The sequence below is a fragment of the Mirounga leonina genome, unplaced genomic scaffold, assembly GCF_011800145.1.
Source record: "Mirounga leonina isolate KUSES-001 unplaced genomic scaffold, KU_Mleo_1.0 Mir_166, whole genome shotgun sequence".
NCBI classification, from domain to species: Eukaryota; Metazoa; Chordata; class Mammalia; order Carnivora; family Phocidae; genus Mirounga; species Mirounga leonina.
The window spans coordinates 24,632,463-24,654,329 of NW_023270418.1; the positions used below are offsets into that span (position 1 = coordinate 24,632,463).

Consider the following 21,867-nt stretch of genomic DNA (forward strand, 5'->3'; position numbering starts at 1 on the left):
AGCAAGGACAACTGGCCGCAGTGGCAAGCACTGTGGACGCTGCACGAGATGGCTTGTAGAACACATAAGCTTTCTTGGCAGGTCACGAAAGTCCGTGATAAACCCGGCAAGAACGGTCAAGATGAAACTTCTGCGTCATAAATTCTATTATTCACAGAAATGATGCCATTTTATTGTCACAGGCTGGTAAGGTAGGGACCTTATCAGTTATATCTTGTTAAATTAAAAACTATTAAGTTTTCCTCTAAGAGTCACCCCTTTATTTTTATTTATTTAGTTTTAGGTAGGCTCCACACCCAGCGTGGAGCCCAACACAGGGCTTGAACTCAAAATCCTGAGATGAAGACCTGAGCTGAAATCAAGAGTTGGACTCTTCACTGGCTGCGCCGCTGAGGCACCCCTAATGGCAGCTAAGTACTAAGAAAGGAGGGAGCTCTTTTTTTTTAGTGGACTGCTTCATGAATTTGCGTGTCATCCTTGAGCAGGGGCCATGCTAATCTTCTCTGTATTGTTCCAATTTTTTTTTTTTTTTAGATTATTTATTCATTTATTTGACAGAGAGAGACACAGCAAGAGAGGGAACACAAGCAGGGGGAGTGGGAGAGGGAGAAGCAGGCTTCCCGCAGAGGAGAGAGCCCGATATGGGACTTGATCCCAGGACCCTGGGACCATGACCTGAGCCGAAGGCAGTTGCTTAACAACTGAGCCACCCAGGCGCCCTGGAATTTTTTTTTTTTAAGATTTTATTTATTTATTTGACAGAGAGACAGCGAGAGCAGGAACACAAGCAGGGGGAGCAGGAGAGGGAGAAGCAGGCTTCCTGCCGAGCAGGGAGCCTGATGCGGGGCTCGATCCCAGGACTCTGGGATCATGACCTGAGCTGAAGGCAGACGCTTAACGACTGAGCCACCTAGGTGCCCCTGTATTGTTCCAATTTTTAGTATACGTGCTGCTGAAGTGACCACAGGAGGGAGTTCTTTTAATAACACTTTGTAATCAGAAAATTTTGGGGTGGAAAAAACAAGGAATAACAATGCTATTATGGACTATTAAAATATCACATGGTCCGGAACAACAAAAATGCAGACCTGAAGTGGAGAGAGAAGTTTAGTGAAAGAATTTCCACCTTCTGCTCTGGTTGGGAACCAGAGTGAAGAAGGCAGAAGAGAATGGACAGGAGAGCTGGGTTGGCTCCAGCATGGGTTAGGTCTTGAACCAAAATACTGACAACAGGAAAAACTGGTCAGGGTCCTGTGAACTGCCACCATAGAAACCACTGCTCTGATGAGCAACACAAGTGGGTAAGTTTCTGGAACAGGGCCAGTCCAAGTTACTTCATGTTCTCCAAAATGGCTCGAAGAGGATTTGGTATTTTTCAGACTATGGGTTATGATCCATTAGTCACTCATGAAAACATCAGGGTACATAGTGAGTGAGGATACATATTCTGTGAGATCTTTCTCTTGGTTTTATATGTGTATATTTGGTTATACATGTGTATTTCTTGCTACAGCTGGAAGCTACAGGTTTATAGAGCTCTTGCAGGGCAAGGGCTTTCCCAGTCCCTCATTACATCAAACACTTCATATTAATCATGGCAGAGCTAAAATGAAAGAACCATACATCTCAGTATCTACCAGTAAATGGTACCGCAGTGACGCTCACATTGTTATTTAAAGTATATAAGGTAAATATGGTATCAGCAGTATAAAAAGTAAAGGCTATGGAAAACTCAAGAGAGGTCAAAGGGCATACAAACAAGTGATACACAGATCGTTTCCTTAAAAGATAAATTTTAATATACAGAATAAAATCCAAGATTTTGTTTTTCACCTTCCCCAAAATTTGTGGGCATGAATACTTCTGAATCTGACCAGGTAAGTTTATATTTTGGTCCAATACATTATTATACACAAGTAGTATGATCAAGTCCGGCTTGATTATCATAAATCATAAAAGTTAACAGAATTTACTTTCAAAATTGGTTATTCTTATAGATAAAATTTCTAATTTTTTTCTTAGCTAAGAGTTTACTCAACTTTAGCCTCAGAACCAGATTCAAAATAAGGTATCTTCTTTGACAGCTGTTCATCATTTTAGGTTTAATCTAGGCAAATTATTTAATACTTTATTGAAGATCATACAAAAACTCCACAATAAATAATGAAAAGAGTATGCAAAATCATTAGCCTCTGTTTGCAATACAGAAAATACATGTCAGTTCTGGACCAAAATAATTCCATTGAAATACAAAAAGTGACAGGGAAGAATGGAAGGATTTGCAGTGACTGCTTCTGGTGGTTATAGCTACAACCAACCAACCACCACTGGCTATTTTGGAAAGTGAGGGCGGGTTTTAATTTGCAGATAAAGAATGTCTTCGGTAGTTTAAAAAAATAGAAACTCTAAAAAAGCTTGTGAATCATATACAAAAGCAGCTGTTTGAGACCAAGGTTGAAAACCAGAAATTGGGTGTTAGCACCGCCAGCAAGCACAGGTTCTGTGACTCATCTGCCCTCCTCTTTTGCGCAGAATGCAGACTTGACGTTGTGTACATCATTTACAGGTATAAAAACTGTCCAGGGATACAGGGTTCCTGCAGGGTAAAGCCTCAAGCCCTAAGAGGCACCAAGCGGCTACAAAGGCTAGGCGACCGTTCGGATCACAAGTTCCGACGATATAATAAATCCCGTGTTGCCTTATCAACTTTTTGCTGGTAGTCCTCCAATTTGTCAAGTATTTTCTGGGATAGCTGTAGGAGAAAAGAAGGGAATCATTACAGAATAGGTCAAGGACTAAAAAAAAAACAAAACAACACTGACGTTTTTAAGCACTTTGACTTCACTAACCAGCCGCCCCCTAGTAAAGATGTTCGCCACTCTGCTTCATTTACTCAATTCAGTATCAGAGTCTGCTCTGTGACCACTGCTAAAATCAGACTTCTCTGTTACATGCAGTATCCCAATCCTGTTATCCTCATGAATCTTCTAAACATGCAAATCACACCAGTATCTTTTTTTAAATTTAAATTCAATTAGCCACCACACAGAACATCATTAGTTTCAGAGGTAGAGTTCGGTGATTCATCAGTTGCCTATAACACCCAGTGCTCATCACATCACATGCCCTCCTTAATGCCCATCACCCAGCGACCCCATCCCCCCACCCCAGTAATGCTTCTCAGAACCAGAAAGGCTACATCTGGCTTAACTAATCATTTTGTAAAGGGACTGGGCCAGCATGTTAAGGGCAATAAATGGCTTCTGCTCTCCCCTTAATCCTTGTGAACCGAAGAGCAAGCTTTATGAGTAAGCGCTGGTGCAAGGGTTTATAAGGATGCGTGCCTCACGAGAGGACTGACTTACAGCAATGTTGTGACTATTGGCGCTGTTCTCTCCCAGAGCCTGGAGAAGCTGGTCAATAGAAGAGTATGGGAGCCACACCATCGGAGCTGTTGCTGACAGCGGAAACTGAAAGGGAAAATACCCACTATTTGAAGAAAATCTCAAAAGGAGACCATTTCTTCTGGGCAGTTAGCTTCAGAGGTTTGAATAACATAGAATTCTTTACTTATTTCTTTTTTACAATAAGAAATTGCACGTACACGCACACAGACACACAGTTGTGCCACTCCCACCCCCTTGCTTCTCTTTTCAACTGGGAAACTTGTCCTCTTCTCAGTTAAATCAAATGTATTTCTATCTATCTATCCATCCATCCATCCATCCATCCATCCATCCATCCATCCATCCATCCATCCATCCATATGTATTTTTAAATTCATGTCACCTCTTATCTCGAAGGAGCCCTAAGGCCTATTAAGGAAAAATGCACTAAAAAAACCTCTAAATTGTCAATGATGAGACTATTTGCAGTCTGAAATTTAGTTCAAATTATCTGGAAAAAAAGTTTAGAAAGGGAAAGTTCACCTTTCAAAGTTCTCAATACTTTCCTGAGAGCTTAAGAGCTTTGCTTTGCACTTAACTAGACCTAGATTTTAGACCTGGCTCTTCTCTTTACCATCTGTGTGAACTTTGGCAACTTACTTAACCTCTGACCCTCTGTTTCTTCATGGGTTAAAAAAAGGGTTAAAACAATCTCTCAGAGGTGGCTGTAAGGATTAAATGAGAAAACACTTGCAGGGACCCAGCACAGTCTTCGGCACACAGAAAAGAATATTTCGTTTTTAATTACTTCACTCCTCCAAATACTAACTAAAGCTACATTCTTTGATGGAGAAAAATGAAATGTATTCCCATTTTATAAACAAGAAACTGGAGACTCTTACAGTGCCAGTTCCTGATTGTGGAGAAAACTAGTCGTATAACTACAAAGAGTAAAGGTTAAATCCATTGTCCTACAGTTCAATCTACTTTCACATCCTGACTTTATTAGGGTGATAATACAGAATTAAAAAGGAACATGCATACATGCCTACCTCAATTCCAAAGTATTGATGTCCTTTCCCCAATACAGCATCTACATATTCTGAAACCAAATCCACAGCTTCTTCTAAAAGGTCATAGTTTAAGTATAAACGGAGCAACTCAGCAGCATCAACCTTCTGTAAAAAGTCAAGAGATTAAGAACATCTACCTATTTCCATCTTATCTGGGCAATGACCAAAGGATGCTGAGTGTCTAATTCCCTGGCATTAATACTTCTCAATATAAGTAAATGAGCATCTGGGTTCCCTTATCTTGGGATAAGGGCTGGATTCCTAAGAGCCCGGTCACGTCTGGGTACCTTGTGAGACTTTATCTTGTTAAGTGGCCTGCCTGCCTCTCTCTCTCTATCATCTATCTACTTATTTATCTATTTACTTATTTGTTTTAAATTATTTTAAAATAGATTTTATTTGTCAGAGAGAGAGAGAGAGAGATAGAAAAGCACAAGCACGGTGAGTGGCAGGCAGAGGAAGAAGCAAGCTCCCCACTGAGCAAGGAGCCTGACTCGATTCCAGAACCTTGGGATCATGACCTGAGCCGAAGGCAGACGATTAACCAACTGAGCCACCCAGGCATCCCAGACACATTTTATTTAATACTTTTCTACAGTTTCAACATACCTTCTCAGAAATGCTGAATACTAAAGAGCAATATATTCACGTTAGTTTTCAGAAATATAGGAATGACAAATGCAAAAGAAGTTAAAAGAATTACCAACTTTAAATACCTGAGTTAAATTTGTTTAACTCAAGGTGAAACAAAAGTGATTACAACCTCAGTTTGGAAGGGCTCTATTAATTAGGAAATTATGCTTTTATATTCTGATTTGATGACAGTCCTAACTTTCACCATCTTTTTTTTTTAAAGATTTTATTATTTATTTGACAGAGAGATAGCGAGAGCAGGAACACAAGCAGGGGGAGTGGGAGAGGGAGAAGCAGGCTTCCTGCCGAGCAGGGAGCCTGATGTGGGACTCGATCCCAGGACCCTGGGATCATGACCTGAGCCGAAGGCAGACGCTTAACGACTGAGCCACCCAGGTGCCCTAACTTTCACCATCTTAACTGCCTTTTCTACTTTCTAACCTAAATAAACAAAAAATAATGCCCCCCCTCAAAACAGACCAACTTTCCTGATTTTAAGCTTTATATTCTCTCTTTTCCTATTCCACCCAATGTATTTCAGATATAGTTTTCAAATGTAAGCATGCATCGTATCAAATCAGAAGCTTGGTAAAATATAGATCCCAGATTCTAGCCCCAGGTTAATTTGATTGTGTAAGTGTGGAATGGGGTTCAGGAATCTGTATTTGAAGAAGCCAGCTACCCAAATAAATTCTGATGCAGGCAGTCAAAAACCCAATTTTGACAAAAACTTAAACCCTGTTGTAGTTTTGAGAACTACTCACTTCTGTGAATTTTTGAGTAACAAACAGTAAATACTGTGTCACACGTATAGTCATTGTTCTAAATATATACTCATTGTTCAGTGAGAAAACAAGCAGGCATTAACTTAATCACTAACCCACAGAACTTTAATGCTAAACACCCAGTACTTCATATGGAATTAAAGTTAAGCTGTTCTTAGTGTTTTTAACTAAGATTGAGACACTGCCCAAAGCATATGTCAGTATATTTCCATAAATTATCACCTTTTCTTTTTAATCATCTCATGAAGTTTATCCATAATGGTAAAGATCAGCTTCTTACTCTATGTAAGTTAAGATACCACTTACCTTGTAACTGTTTATAAGCCAATTAGGCAGAGGCACTCCATGAGACAAGAGCTTGTTGATTACACAGTGGTGATATAAGTTATTCTGGACTTTGTACCTTTCCAGGTAAGTTGATAATAGTCGCCATGCTTCATCTGTAGCACTTGAAAAAAGCAGAAAGGACTAATGAGTTCTAGATTCTTAACAGATATTTACAGCACCATTCAAAGCATGTATTTACAAGGAAAAAAAATCTTTAGAAGCTCACAACTGAATTGATAATATAACTAAATGGCAACTAATATTATTAGGGTCAGTGTGGCTTAGGGGTAGTACTAGAAACCAAATGACATGGATTCTATTTCTCTCCCACTAAGTACATCTTTACTTGACTACACAATTCGATTAACTTCTTTGTTCCAGATCTCTAAAACAAGGAAATTGGCTCAGATCACTGTTTCCAAACCCAATCAAGCATTAGAATCATGTAGAAGTTCTGATTTAGAAGACAAGGGTGATCTATCTGTATTTTAGTAGTGATACTGGTGTGCTAATTTAGGGATTAAAAACTAATGTCAGAGCATTTCCAAACTGTAAAATGTTCCAATTTTAAAGCACCGAGCTGTGCAATAGAAACTGTAGATTTGATTTAAGGAAGGGAAGTTTCCGAAGGTCAGGGTTAGAGAAGGATTTTAAAGAGGCTGAAGTGCATTCAGTAGACATGAACTGAGTGCACGAGGGAAGCATTTGGAGGGTAAGCCCTTTTGGGGCGGATGAGCAGCAGGGCTGTACCTAGACTCCTTAGTGCTGATGACCGATGAGAGCTGATTGGCTGCTAGCCAGGACCAGGCTTCTGCTTGCACCGCCTCACCTCCTAACTGCAACTTGATGCATCTGCAATGAAACGGTTCCACACATGGTAAACTAATTTGTGGAAAAGAACCACATTATTTTCTTACTAAAACCAGAGATGAGATGATAACTTTAGCTCTAGTATGCCACTGAATTCACTACTGGGGTGTTGGCTCTTTCCTTGCCTCACAGCCACACAACTGGATGACCCACAAGGCCATCGATAAGTGTTAAGAGATCATTTACTTCCAAGGGAAAAATTCTGAAAGTTGAATATTTAGGTACAAAGCATTATTAAAAATGATTACAGGGGCTGATGGCTGTCCTAAAGGACTGAAGAGAACACATGCCTTTTCTAAAACGGACACCACAATTTAGACCACATATCCTACTGTCCTGTGGGAATGTGGGCCTAGGGATGCCAAATTTTTTGATTTCTCAAGAGAAGCTATAAATCAAGATTTAAAAAAAAGTTATAATTAACTAAAAGAAATTTTAAAAAGTCACTGTGGTGGACTAGAAAAAATACTTCTTTAAAGCACAACTGGCTATGAGCACTGGTTCACACGAGGCAGCAGTGCAATACTTCGGCATCAGAAAGATCATTTCAGGGGCGCCTGGGTGGCTCAGTCGTTAGGCGTCTGCCTTCGGCTCGGGTCATGGTCCCAGGGTCCTGGGATCGAGCCCCGCGTCGGGCTCCTTGCTCAGCAGGAAGCCTGCTTCTCGCTCTCCCACTCCCCCTGCTTGTGGTTCCTGCTCTCGCTATCTCTCTCTGTCAAATAAATAAATAAAATCTTTTTTTTTAAAAAAAAGACAATTTCATACATACTTGAAAGCAAGCCTCTCGAAGACTGGCGTTAAGGGGAGCTTAAAAGTCTGACAGAGTGATATGGCAGGGTCAAAAAGGCCAGCCTGAACCAAGAGAGAGACCATCTCCTCTGCTGACGAACTTCCTGTGGAAATGCAAAAGAACCATTCAGCGGCAAAGGTGGTGTCTGCCAATGACCCAAAGCCGCCTCTGGCGACAAGCCTCTCGGAGTAGCAGTGAGAGGCGCCCAGCCCGTCTGGCATGCTGCTCTAGCACACACACACACAGCAAAGCCTGCTGGCAGTGTCCCCAGACTGTCACATTACTACCTGCAACCGCAACTGCCGATGGGTCATGCTGAGCGAGAGTGAGGCGAATGCGGGCCAAGGAACACTCTTTCTCCAGGTCGCCCAGTTCCAGAATTTCAATCTGCCGATTGGCTAGAAGCCAAAGAGAAATATTTTTGATTCCCAAAGTACAAAGGAAGTGCCTATCATCAGTGCCTATTAACCCAGCTTGTCAATTTCCACAAAACATTAAGTAATTCAACGTCAAGTCCGAGGGCACTGGAGGAAAAATGGGGGGCTCCATAAAAGCAAACTTAAAAATAAAGCAACAGCCCTGCTTCCAGCATGCAGCTCAGTCAGTCAAATCAAACTACAGTAACAACAGCTGCAGCTGAGGAGATGCTTACAATGTATTTTACACAGAGTTTAACTCTTACAACTCTGAGATGCTGTTACTAGATCAGAAAGAGAGGAACATGCCCACAGTGAGAGAGGCAGAATTAAAACCAGGTGTGTCCAACTCTAGAGCTCTTTATGGAGGAATATCATATCTCCATGGTAATATCCAAGGGCCCTGATAAAACAAGTTTAATACTAAGCTGATTTAAATACAGCAAGCAACACTTTTTAAAGCATTTTCATTTCTCATACAGCCACACGAAGTTTTCAGAGAGCAACCAGACAACTTTTAGCAGATTAAAATACTGAGCATAAGCTAAAAGAAACTTTACAATATTTTTACACTGCTATACATATTACAACTACTATATAAAAACACACATTTAGGGCGCCTGGGTGGCTCAGTTGGTTAAGCGACTGCCTTCTGCTCAGGTCATGATCCTGGAGTCCCTGGATCGAGTCCCGCATTGGGCTCCCTGCTCGGCAGGGAGTCTGCTTCTCCCTCTGACCCTCCCCCAACTCATGCCCTGTCTCTCATTCTCTCTCTCTCAAATATATAAATAAAATCTTTTAAAAACAAAACAAAAAACCCCACACATTTAATACAGATAATACTATAACACAACTACATAATTACTGTCTAACCAAAGAGTCCAAGGGAGACCCCCAACTCACTTGGGGCAGCTGTGCATTCTCCGTCATGATTCCTCTTAGGGGATGCTCCAGGACGATCATACTGAGAAGACAAAACAAGTGATTAAGTTAATGAAAAGTTGAAAAGTTAGTACAGTTGACCCCTGCACAACATGAGGGTTAGGGGTGCCAATGCCCTGCACAGTTGAAAATCTGCATATAACTTCTGCCTCCTCCAAAACCTTAATAGCCTGCTGTTGTCTGGAATCCTTGCCAAGAACATAAACTGTCATTAACATATATTTTCATGTCATTTGTATTATATGCTGTATTCTCACAAATAAGGGAGGTAGAGAAAAGAACATGTTATTCAAAAACTCTTAAGGAAGAGAAATACATTTACATTTTTAAAGATTCCTTAAAAATTATTTATTTTTAAAATTTATTTATTTAGAGAGAGAACGTATGAATGGGAGCAGGGGCAGAGGGAGAAGGAGAGAGAGAATCTCAAGCAGACTCCTCTCTGAGCCTGACTCGGGGCTTGATCCCATGACCCTGAGATCATGACCTGAGCTGAAATCAAGAGGCCGGCGGCGCCTGACCGAGCCACCCAGGCACCCCTACATTACTGCATTTATTGAAAACAACCGTGTATAAGTGGACCTGCGCAGTTCAAACTCGTGTTGCTCAAGAGTCAGCTGTATCTTATTTTGATATCACTAACTGTGATCCAGAGCTTTCATGCTTAAATTCTCTCCACATAAATTATGTTTATTTCAACTAGCATGGCTCTTCTTACAAAGGTACTGTAACTATCAAAGGAATGGAGTCGTTTGCCAAGTTGGCCCACTTTGCTGTAACATGTTATTGGGTCTAAGGCCGTGGACTTAACCTCCAATTAAACTACTTGACTTTCCTTGGTTCCAGAGTTATATTCTCTACCCCAGACCCTGGGAAACAGCCTAGTGCATGCAGGAATGATATACAACATGAGAAGTTGCACACATATGACCCCATCAGCATCTTTTTTAAGTGCACAGCCTTTAAAATGGTAATTGTAGATTGAATTAACAAAAATGAATGAAATAGGGGCGCCTGGGTGGCTCAGTTGGTTAAGCAACTGCCTTCGGCTCAGGTCATGATCCTGGAGTCCCGGGATCGAGTCCCGCATCGGACTCCCTGCTCAGCGGGGAGTCTGCTTCTCCCTCTGATCCTCCCCACTCTCATGCTCTCTCTCTCGGTCTCATTCTCTCTCTCAAATAAATAAAATCTTTAGAAAAAAAAAATGAATGAAATAAAAGCAGCTGCCATTTACTGAGCACTTTTTGCAAGCCAGGCACTGTCACTGTTCTAAGTACTCTATGAATTACCTCATTTAGTACCCAAACAGTCCTATAAGGTGGACATTATCATCACCATCATCTCTATTTTATACAAGAGGATAACTCAGCAGCAAAAAATTAAGTAATTTGCTTGAAGTTAGGTCTAACTCAAAACCATATGCAATTCTTCTTCCTAGAATAATTCTAAATTTGAGAACTAAAGGGGTGGTAATATATAACAATAGAATTGCTGCAAAAATAGATTAAGTTCACAAATATCCCAGTAGAAATTTTAAACAAAACGAAGCAAAATGAGGCGATAGTTTCAAAAGGACCAAACCAAGTAAGTTAAATGATTCTTCCCAAACTGCAAGGTGGAAAGCTTTCATACCATTGCACCAGATGCTGGGTGTACAATCCATGCGTATTCTGGACGAATAAGTCGTAAACAGTTAACAGCAGCCAAATAACAGTTGCCTTGCTTCTCAAGTCCCCGCAGAGTTCGAACCTCTCTGCCAAGACGCATTCCGTACTCAAACATCACAGTACCAGCTAGGAGGCAATAATAAATTAAATATCAGAACTTCAGAAATGTGTTTTAGAGGGGTTCCTGGCTGGCTCAGTCAGAACAGCATACGGCTTTTAAGTTTGAGCCCCATGTTGGGTGTAGATATTACTTAACTTAAAACAAAATTGAGTTTAACTTAAAACCACAAAAAATCATGTGTTGGTGAGGATGTGGAAGAACTGGAACCTCTGTACACTCCTGGTGGGAATGTAAATTGGTGTAGCTGCTATGGAAAACAGTATGGCAGTTCCTTAAAAAATTGAAAATGGGGTTACCTTGTGATCCAGCAATTTCACTTCTGGGCATATAGCCTGAAAATTGAAAGCAGGGTTTTGAGGAAATATTTGTGTGCCCTTGTTCACACAGCCATTACTCATGATAGCCAAGAGGAAGGCAATCCAAGTGTCCACTGATGGATGGATGAACAAAATGTGACATATACATATAATAGATGAAGGAAGTTCTGACACATACTATAACATGGATGAACCTTGAAGATATTAGACTAAATTAAATAAGCCAGTCACAAAAAGACAAATACTTTAGGATTCCAGTAGCCAAATTCATAGAGACAGAAAGTAGAATGATGGTTGCCAGGGGCTGCAGGAGGCGGAAATGGGAAGTTGTTTGAGTATAGTGTTTCCATTTTGCAAGATGAAAAGTTCTGGACATTGGTTACACAGTAATGTGAATATACATAACACTACTGAATATTAAAAATTGGTTAAGTTAGTAGAGTTTATGTTATGTCTATTTTACTACAATTAAGAAAAAAAAGAAAAAAATCTGTAAATGTTACTTCTGACATTCATTCATTCATTTTAAAAGTGATCTCTATGCCCAACGTGGGGCGTGAACTCATGATCCTGAGATCAAGAGTCGTAAGCTCTACCAACTGAGCCAGCCAGGTGTCCCTACTTCTAACTTTTAGATACTACATTCCCAGATAGTACACAAGACTAGTTTAGAGTGCTAGTTTCAGCCACATTTTTACCTAATTCCACCCAGCGAGACCAAGAAATATTTGGTTGCTCTGCTCAAGAATGGATTATCTTTATAATACTTTAGTCACACAAGCTGAATGAGATATTGAAAAACACCTTGTTCTGAGGCAGCATGAGACTCCAGAAACCAAAGAGCATTTAACATTTTTTTTTAAGGTTTATTTATTTGTTTGTTTGTTTCAGAGAGAGAGAGAGAGACAGCGAGAGAGGGAACACAAGCAGAGGGAGTGGGAGAGGGAGAAGCAAGCCTCCTGCTGAGCAGGGAGCCCGATGCGGGGGCTCGATCCCAGGACCCTGGTATCATGACCTGAGCCGAAGGCAGATGCTTAACGATTGAGCCACCCCCAGGCGCCCCGCGTTTAACATTTCATTTAGTTTTCAAATGAAACTATTTTTCATTCCAACAGTTTTAAAATTCATATAATTTTATTTAAAATGAAACTAACTGACTTTAGCCCGCCAACAAATGTTTCTGAGTGCCTGCCATATTAAGACATTTTTTAGGATAACAAGTCTTGCTCCAGAAAGATCTGAACATGAATTCAGCTAGAGGGGTCTTTTTTTTTTTTTTTAAGGTTTTATTTATTTATTTGAGAGAGAGAAAGCGAGAGAACACAAGCAGGGGCAGAGGGAGAGGGAGAGAGGGAGAAGCAGACTCTCCACTGAGCGGGGAGCCCAATGTAGGGCTCGATCCCAGGAGCCAGAGATCGTGACCTGAGCCGTAGGCAGACGCTTTAACCAACTGAGCCACCCAGGGGTCCCCAGCTAAAGTGATCTTAACCAGGTTGATGTAATGGATAGTTATTGTAAAAGCAAACAGTGAGAGATCTTTAATCATCTACATGTCCCTGTCTGTATGAGTCAAGAATATAAGGAATATGCAAACATGTCTCACCACTAGGAAAATTAAGAGCATGTTTATGAATTACTTCCATCTATTCTTTCCAATGAAAATTAGCAAGAAACCTTATGAAAAGTTCTCTGAGGGGGAAAATGGTAAAAAATATTACCAGTTCTAAAGGAAAACCACAATGGTTATCTTGTAAAATGATCTTAAAACAGACATACAATCCCTTCTTAGCTGTTCTTTTTTTTTCTGTCTCAAAGATTTTGCTTTTTTTTCTTTTAAATCTTTTTGAGTATAGCTGACACACAATGCCACATTAGTTTCAGATGTACAACACAGCGATTCAACTTCTATGTTATGCTATGCTTACCACCATTTTAGCTGTTCTGATAAAGACTTCATTAGTCATCATATAAATCCAAACTAAGATACATTCTACAAAACAATGGGCCTGTACTCTTCAAAATATCAACTACATCAAGGTAAAGTAAAGTAAGGCAAAAGAAGTGCTCCAGATTAAAGGAGACTAAAGAGACACGACAAATAAATGCAATGTGTGATTCTAGATCAGGGGATAAGGACGGTATGGGAGGAATGTGCTATTAAAACCACGACAGCATTATATTTACATTTAATTAATGAAATTAGTTATTATTTCCTTAATCTGATAATTATATTGAGGTTATCTAATAAAATGTCCTTAGCAGATGCATCTTAAGCATTTATACATTGAAACATGACATCTACAACTTACTCTCAAAAGAATCAGCAAAAATAAGGGTAATAGCAAGCTGGCTCAGTAACTCAAAACCAGCCACAAGAATTCAAGGTGCCTTTAGTAAAAAAGTTAAAGTTTCTTTTAAAATCAGACAGAAGATATAGACAGAATGACATCTCACTGGAAATGCCTCAAGAATGTTCTAGAAACTGCATGTCTTTAAGGCTAACAGGTAATCTTCAAAAGGGTGAAGCTAATCTTGTAATTAAACATAATTTCCCCAAATGCTTATAGAGAACACTCATTCAATGGTGAAAATAAGGTAAAAATTACATAAGTCAAACAGTATTTTTATAAAACATGATTAAACTGCTAAGATTGCCCCTAACAAAGACTGTTGGCTTCAACTGCTCACCCTTTCGGTAATTGTGGCGAAAGACGTGAAAGGCATAGAGGAGCTCATAGTAATTGTGAGTCATAAGGTCCACAGCTCGCGCACGTGATTCAATTATTGCCACAACCTAACGAAGGGGAAGCAATTAGATACCAAAGTTAGTAGCGAGCATGACAACCACCACGGCTGTGTCCAGCTATCAGTGGACAAATAAAATTACCTCGTTATGCAGATTCACATAGGGAAACTCTACAAGATCCTGTAGCTGTGAGCGTTCGCAAAGAACTACCACCAGCTGCCGCAGACAATCTAACTGCCTAGGAGAAAAAAAAAAAGGGACATGAGGGCAAACTGTCTCAGTGGATTAAACAGGGCTGGTAAATTGCCTTCTCTAAAAAAGACTGGGATTGACTACCTGCTGGAATCAGGAATTTGGGTTAAGGCTTCATATGCTTGGCTATTGTGACCCAAATCCAAATGATGTTTGAAAATGCATGTCCTTAAGGTAGCCTAAATGTCAAATACAGGGGGGGAAAAAAACAATAGCAATTAAAATCCCACATCCAGGACAAATCTAAAGGGAAATAACTAGATTATAGTTTGTTCTTACCTGACTTTTCCAGTCACCACCTACTTCAGTTAATATTGACGAAGCCAACTGAATAACCAGCTCAGGCAAACCAACAACATCTAGTAGACGCAAAACCTGAGGAGAAACAGAGGGAGTTTCCATTAAAATTAATATGGTAGTACACTTTAAATTGAAATAGGAATTATATCAATCAGAAAGATAACTAGTTAAGATGAAGATTAAATCAAAGATGTTGACTACAAGACAGGATTATTTGGTTAATATTTGACTTTCCTTTAGGGGCGCCTGGCTGGCTCAGTCGGAAGAGCACGCGACTCTTGATCTCGGGGTCGTGAGTTCGAGCCCCACGTTGGGTGTAGAGATTACTTAAAATAAATAAATAAAATAAAATAAAAAAGACTTTCCTTTAGATTCTACTGTCAAATAACAGGCTTACTGTAAAATTTCCTATTGGTTTTTTTGTTCATGGCTCTATGTTCAATGTTTAGTACACAGTGGGCTCTTAGTAAGTATTTGTTGAAGGAACACATGCAATTTCACTGTTGACTTTTCCTAGTAACTGTTTAGGTCATAGATTAATTTAAAGCTCAAAAAATAAATTGCCACCATAGCCTTATAAAACCCTAAAGAGAATAATGTTTGACATAATCCATTTCTAATACAAGACAGAACAGTGCTCTTCAAACTTTTTTGATTGTCCACCCTATTAACGTCTGTGCACACATGTGCACATGTATTTACTTATGTACACACAGCTCTCTAATATATATGTTTAACACACTCAACATATAAATTTATAGAAGATGAAATAAAGATAAAGTTTTGAATTATTTTTGTTTACTAGTACTTATTTATTCTTTTCTTTATTAACAGTATAAAACATCTTTTTGTTTTGGATGCTTAGTTTTTATTTTATACTTTTTCTTGAAATATAACATATATTTAGAAATGTACATAAATCCTAGGTACACAGCTGACTGAATGTTCACCAAGTAAACATATCCATGTAACAAGCACCTACATAAGAATTGTAACATAGCAGCATTCCAAAGCTCCCAGGTGACTCCTTCCAGCCACTTTTGACTTTTACTGGTTCTGTTTTTAATTTCATGGAAATAGAATCTTATGGTATGTATTTTTCTGTGTGTCTGCCTTTTTGCTTACCGTGTTTATAAGACTGATCTGTTATTATATGCAGCATTTCCTTTCATTGCTATGGTATTCCATCCAAAAATATACCATAATTTATCGATCCATTCTGTCAATGGACACTTGGGTTTCTAGTGTATGAGTTTTATGAATATGTTGCTTGGATCATCATTATACATCTCTTTTGGTAAATATGTATATGTTTATGGATATATTTAGAATTGGAATAACTGGGTCATAGGGTATATCAATGATTGCAGTTAGTAAATACCAATACTCCACTACAGGTGATTAGGATGCTTAATGCCTTGATAATTTTTTTTTTTTTTAAGATTTTATTTATTTATTTGAGAGAAAGTAGGAGCAGAGGGGAGGAAGAGCAAAGGGAGAGGGAGAAGCAGATTCCCCGCTGAGCAGGGAGCCCGATGCGGGACTCCATCCCAGAACCCTGGGAATCATGGGATCATGACCTGAGCCAAAGGCAACGCTTAACCGACTGAGCCACCTAGGCGTCCAATAATTTTCATGGTTTCTTATTATCCTGAGTTGACATTTTAATTTAAGATACACTTACTTAGATTTTAAAATAGCATTCCTGAGAAGTTCACCTGTTATCAGCTGATTCTTGTCAGATCTGATTATAGACTGTTTTTTTTTTAAAGATTTTATTTATTTATTTGAGAGAGAGAATGAGAGACAGAGAGCACGAGAGGGAAGAGGGCAGAGGGAGAAGCAGACCCCCTGCTGAGCAGGGAGCCCGATGTGGGACTCGATCCCGGGACTCCAGGATCATGATCTGAGCCGAAGGCAGTCGCTTAACCAACTGAGCCACCCAGGCACCCATCTGATTATAGACTGTTACTGTTTTTACCTTGCAATATGGCTGATGAAGAGCCTGTATCAAAGGGAGAAGTATCAGCCCTATTTTGTCCTCATTTGCTTGTACTTTCTTAATCTGGCTTCTTTGCAGGAATTTTTTAAAATTGTGGAGGTGATTTGTATTAAAATGAAGCAATATCATGTATAAATCAATTTAACCAGGCAAACATAATCTACTGAAATCAAATGGAGTAGTGTAGGTGCCCCCCTGAAGCCCCACCCCAGCTATGACACCTTCCCTCTTCCTTCAGATGCCTACCTTGAGACTAAATGACAAGTGACCACCTGGTAGAGGACCACATAAGAGCACCAGGGTTGATCCTTATATTAAACATTAGCACATCTTAATTTATTTCTTCTGTGTGAGTTCTAGTATTTTCTTCAATGGCCCACTGTGGGGTCCATCAGAGCAGTGATTCATCATGCTTTTTGAATCAGTAACTTTCTTCTGATGAAAGCTATGGAGCTTCTCCACAGAAAAAATACAAGCAACATTTTGCACACAACTTCAGGGGATTTACCAATTCCTCAAATCTAGCCAGCCTCAGATTAAAAAATCCTTAGAATTCAGGGTGCCTGGTTGACTCAGGTGGTAGAGTGTGCAACTCTTGATCTTGGGGTTGTAAGTCTGAGCCCCACAATGAGTGTGGAGATTACTTAAAAACAAACAAACAAACAAACAAGCAAAAAACTGGGGCACCTGGGTGGCTCAGTCGGTTAGGTGACCGAGTCTTGATTTCAGTTCAGGTCATGATCTCAGGGTGGTGAGACTGAGACCCTCGGTGAGCTCCATGCTGAGCTTGGAGCCTGCTTAAGATTGTCTCCCTCTCCCTACCCCACTCACGTGCTCTCTCTCTCTCCCTCAAATAAATAAATAATAAAATATATCTTAAAAAAAAAATTCTTAGAATTCAAAATAATTTTCTCATCAGAAGGATGGTGGAGGGTTATTAAGAGCTACAAATCTATTTCAGTAGAAATTCATTTATCTTGGGGTGCCTGGCTGGCTCAGTCAGCAGAGCACGTAGCTCTTGATCGCAGGGTCATGAGCTTAAGCCCACATTGGGCATAGAGCTCACTTAAAAAAAAATCATTTGTCTCTTTTACAAGCAATGAACAAAATGGTTAAGCCTGCCTTTGTCATTTACTTTTTGGTGGGAAATTTAGATAACAACAAATAGTTATCTAAAATCTAAACATCAAGAATCGTTAAATGTTAGGGTGACAGAGGCGCAGAGATTTCAATGAAATGAGGACTTGAGCCTTGACTATCTGGAAAAAGGGAAACAGCAGGTACAAAGGTCTTGAAGGGAACAGAGTGTATGCCTGGCTTGCATGAGATAGTAAGCAGGCCACTCTCTCTAGAACTGAATGATCAGAGAAAAGAGTGACAGGAAAAAAGGTCAGTAGAGATACTGAGGTCCAAATATTAAAAACTAAGGCTAAATACAGCATTCCAAGTTAATTCCTTGAGATTTAGGCAAGACTACTATCAGTAAAATTCTGATGACCAGGCTAACAAACTGGTAGGTATCATAATAGGAATTTCACTTAAGTTAAAAAACATTACCAATTTCGTTTAAAATATACGTTTAATTTCTCCAGGGAATTCATTTCTCTCTTCTCTTGGAAGTTCAGGGAACAATTAAATTTTTACATTACTTTTCTCCCCAAATATAAAAGCAATGATTTCAGACACGTTTTTACACAGGGTGGTGTAAGAAGGACCAAACCATACCATAATATACCTTATCATAATACTGCATCTTGGGGGTGGAAACAATCTCCCCATCTTCTGAGCGAATCAAGCGATCCAAGAATTCCTCTTTGCCCACTTCAGATGCTGCATGGCGGAAGCAATCCAGAGCCTGGAGAAATAAAGGAATACAAAATGACTTATAATGGACTGTTCTAATTCTAGGTGCTTAAAAGTCGGGGGAGGGGAGGCAGGTGCTAAAGGAAAGCCAAAAAAGAAAAATTAAGACTGTTGACTACATTTACAATTTCTGCCATTCTAAATTCTGACACATTATTTAATATTTTTATCTCATTTTTAACTTAAATATTTTTAATAAGAAAATTGATGGATAAATATACAATAGCATAGTAACATGTTAACATTTGTAGAATTTGAGTGGTGAGTATATGATTAAGTCTTTAAACTTTCTGCATATTTGAAAATTCACATAAATAGGATGTCAGGGAACAAGTTAGAAAGATAAACTTCCATAATGGGGTGAGATAGCAGCATAAAATTAAAAAAAATTCATCCCTAAAAACACTTACACAGGGGCAAAGGGTTTTAACATTTTCTTCTTCATGTTTTCCCATGTTCTAACTAATCTGCAAAGCACATGAAAGCGGAACAATCCCCACATGGCTCCTGCTGGCACTAATCGTCTTTATCCATATCTAGAGGATTCCGTGCCTTCCATCCCCCCAACCTAGTTTAGATGGAGACCAAGTGTCCTCTCTGCACTGAAGTTGGTTCATTCAAATGCAATTTACCTTCTGTCCCTCTCCTGTAACCAGGTAACACCGTCCCAGCATAAATCGACAGGAACCAACATTGACTTGACACCAGGGACGTAGCAGTTGAATATAATCCTTAAAGGCATAAAAGTTGCTTTCTGATTAGAAAATAAATATAAGGAGATAACCATTCCCAAGTTTTTCAAAGAGGGAAAGAAGATAGTGGTCAGTCAACATAAAAGGTGGATTTCCTGAAATCATCTGGAAATTAAAATCTAATCCTGTTAATCTATTCTTATATTAGGTTAGACACTTTACAAAAAGCAAACAGGACTCTAATAACACCAACACATGTAAAAACACATACACTTTTCCAACTTAGCAATTTTCAACTTTTGGTATTTATTGGTTTAATGACTAGATTCCTGTAAAGGATTTATATGAAGACAATGGTATGTTTGTTTTAGTATAAGGAGAACCTAACAGGATTAAAAAAGCAAATCAAGACACCCTAGGAAAAAAACATTAGGAATGACATGTCAAGAGAGAAGTAAAGAAAATGTCTCTGGGGTATGTTTTGGTGCAATCAAGTTTAAATTATTATGGTTCTTATTATCAGCCAATTAAAATGCAGGTAACATTTATAAAGGAAAAAATTCCAGAAATCCAAGAATGATTAAACTGTCCTCACCTGCAATTGTACATACTGACAATTCCCCATCAAACATTCCAGAAAGAGACATCCGGGATTGCTAGGCCATCTAGTCACTGGATAAGGAGATTTTTCTATTTTTTTGGCAAACTTAAATATATATACATATTGGGCATCAAACTCTATGCAATGATTTAATTTTTAAAAAAGAAGATAAGAGAAAGTGGCAGAGCATGTGTTCTTGTATTAGACAAATACGGTTTAAAGGTTATTATTATTTTTTAAAGATTTTATTTATTTATTTGACAGAGACACAGTGAGAGAGGGAACACAAGCAGAGGGAGCGGGAGAGGGAAAACAGGCCTCCCGTGGAGCAGGGAGCCCGATGTGGGGTTCGATCCCAGGACCCCGGAAATCACGACCTGAGCCGAAGGCAGACGCTTAACGACTGAGCCACCCAAGTGCCCCATGGTTTAAACATTATACATTAGAAGCCTAGTCACCTAGCTCAGAATTCGATCTATGGGCTAAACCATGTATTCATCCCTGGGCGATCACTGCCAGTTCTGGTATATTATACATACCTTTGGTGCCAGTGGACACCCAGCATCTACCATAGTGTCTGACATACAGAGCCATTCAATAAATACTTGATGAACATATAATGTTTTAAGAGATCTAGGTATTAAGTATTTGTGTACCAAGAAAATCTGGCTAAGTCCGGAGGAAAATAAAACAAAATAAAATAAAAATTGGGATATCTGAGAGTAAATATTATCATTTCTTGTTGGGGGAATAAGCACCCAATCTCATTAAGAATCTTCATTATCCAGGGAGAATAAGAGCCTTAGGCTATTTAGACAGAAAACACCTTTTAACTGGCTTTCATTTTTTTAAAAGATTTATTTATTTATTTGAGAGAGTGAGAGAGTGCGTGCGCCATGAGTCGGGGGAGGACCAGAGGGAGAGGGATGAGAGAATCCTCAAGCAGACTCCCTGCTGACTGCAGAGCCCAATGCAAGGCTTGATCCCAGGACCCAGAGATCATGACCTTAGCTGAAGTCAAGAGTTGTCCACTTAGCCAACTGACTGAGCCACCCAGGAGCCCCTAGCTGGCTTTTAAATAAAAGGATACAAAAGCTGCAATAAATAATTGGTAGTTGCAGTAATCATCTCGGGCCAATTCAACCCAGTTTGGCTCAGAGGTGCCTTTGGTTGAGAGAAGAGATGAGATATGATATGTTTTCTTGCAACTTCTTGGAAGAATAATTCCACAATTGTCTGAGGGCTAGATACTTAAAAAGAAAGAGTTATGACAATCATCAACTTGTGATAGTAGTACCAATTTTCAATTAAGATAGTCTACTAATTCACGTTGTGCCTATAATAAAGAACATTTATTATTTCAAATATACATTACCCATGGGTGTAATCATTGGCAATATAAATAAAAGCAGCTTATTATAAAGTGTGAAGTACTATACAAATGCAATAAAAAACCACTTAAATCAACAGTGCACTCATGTCCTTTTCTTTTCACTGATCTCACTACACCTAAGCGTCTTCCTTAGGGAGTGTTTACAGTAAGTATGGTCTCAAGATTCCAAGTTTTATACCAAAATAATACAAAACAAATTCTCCAGAATGGTTCTCAAGTATGAGACGATGCCTTTTAAATATGTATTAAGACAAGATTACAAAAGCTACCATGAACTTAAATTTTAAAACTAATTTTGTTGAATTAATCACCAGAGTATCAATATACAATAGAAAAGCAGGAATACACACACACACATATATGTTTACATATGCAACACCCTTAGTCTATGCCTGATTTGGGTTTTCCGGGGTTTCATGGACTCCCTGTCACAGGTCTCAGGCCACAGCTCACTTATGAACCTCCCAAAGTGAAAGCAGAGCCTACCCAATCTTTCCACAGCAGAGGGGGCAAAGGACCACTTTAATGAATATGCAATAAAAGCCAAATTTAAAATCAAATGCATACAGTCTAGTCCTTACCAAACTTATTTGCCATTACAGCACCAGAGTCAGTCAGTTCCAGTACTGACAAGTGTTGTAGATTGGACTCCCTGGGAGAACAGAGAAAAAGACAGCAGTTCTTCTATACA

General features: G+C 39.3%; 1 protein-coding gene and 1 pseudogene across 1 annotated transcript in view; both read right to left on the minus strand.

Moving 5' to 3' along the window:
- Window positions 1-440: 440 nt before the first annotated feature.
- LOC118016380 lies at window positions 441-535 on the minus strand (annotated as a pseudogene).
- A 1,241-nt stretch (window positions 536-1,776) lies between these two features.
- NUP160 (nucleoporin 160) overlaps window positions 1,777-21,867 on the minus strand; it is a 48,571-nt gene continuing 28,480 nt past the window's right edge. Inside the window, exons 19-36 of the mRNA XM_035012855.1 lie at window positions 21,758-21,828; window positions 20,874-21,033; window positions 19,778-19,847; window positions 19,123-19,221; window positions 18,363-18,482; window positions 14,605-14,700; window positions 14,410-14,504; window positions 14,215-14,311; window positions 14,016-14,121; window positions 10,855-11,015; window positions 9,184-9,244; window positions 8,152-8,262; window positions 7,844-7,967; window positions 6,955-7,056; window positions 6,184-6,325; window positions 4,439-4,564; window positions 3,366-3,470; window positions 1,777-2,752 (exon numbers count right to left, since the gene is read on the minus strand). Of these exons, the coding sequence (XP_034868746.1) occupies window positions 2,663-2,752; window positions 3,366-3,470; window positions 4,439-4,564; window positions 6,184-6,325; window positions 6,955-7,056; window positions 7,844-7,967; window positions 8,152-8,262; window positions 9,184-9,244; window positions 10,855-11,015; window positions 14,016-14,121; window positions 14,215-14,311; window positions 14,410-14,504; window positions 14,605-14,700; window positions 18,363-18,482; window positions 19,123-19,221; window positions 19,778-19,847; window positions 20,874-21,033; window positions 21,758-21,828 (1,936 nt within the window). The 3' untranslated portion in view covers window positions 1,777-2,662. The remainder of the gene's footprint in view (window positions 2,753-3,365; window positions 3,471-4,438; window positions 4,565-6,183; window positions 6,326-6,954; window positions 7,057-7,843; window positions 7,968-8,151; window positions 8,263-9,183; window positions 9,245-10,854; window positions 11,016-14,015; window positions 14,122-14,214; window positions 14,312-14,409; window positions 14,505-14,604; window positions 14,701-18,362; window positions 18,483-19,122; window positions 19,222-19,777; window positions 19,848-20,873; window positions 21,034-21,757; window positions 21,829-21,867) is intronic.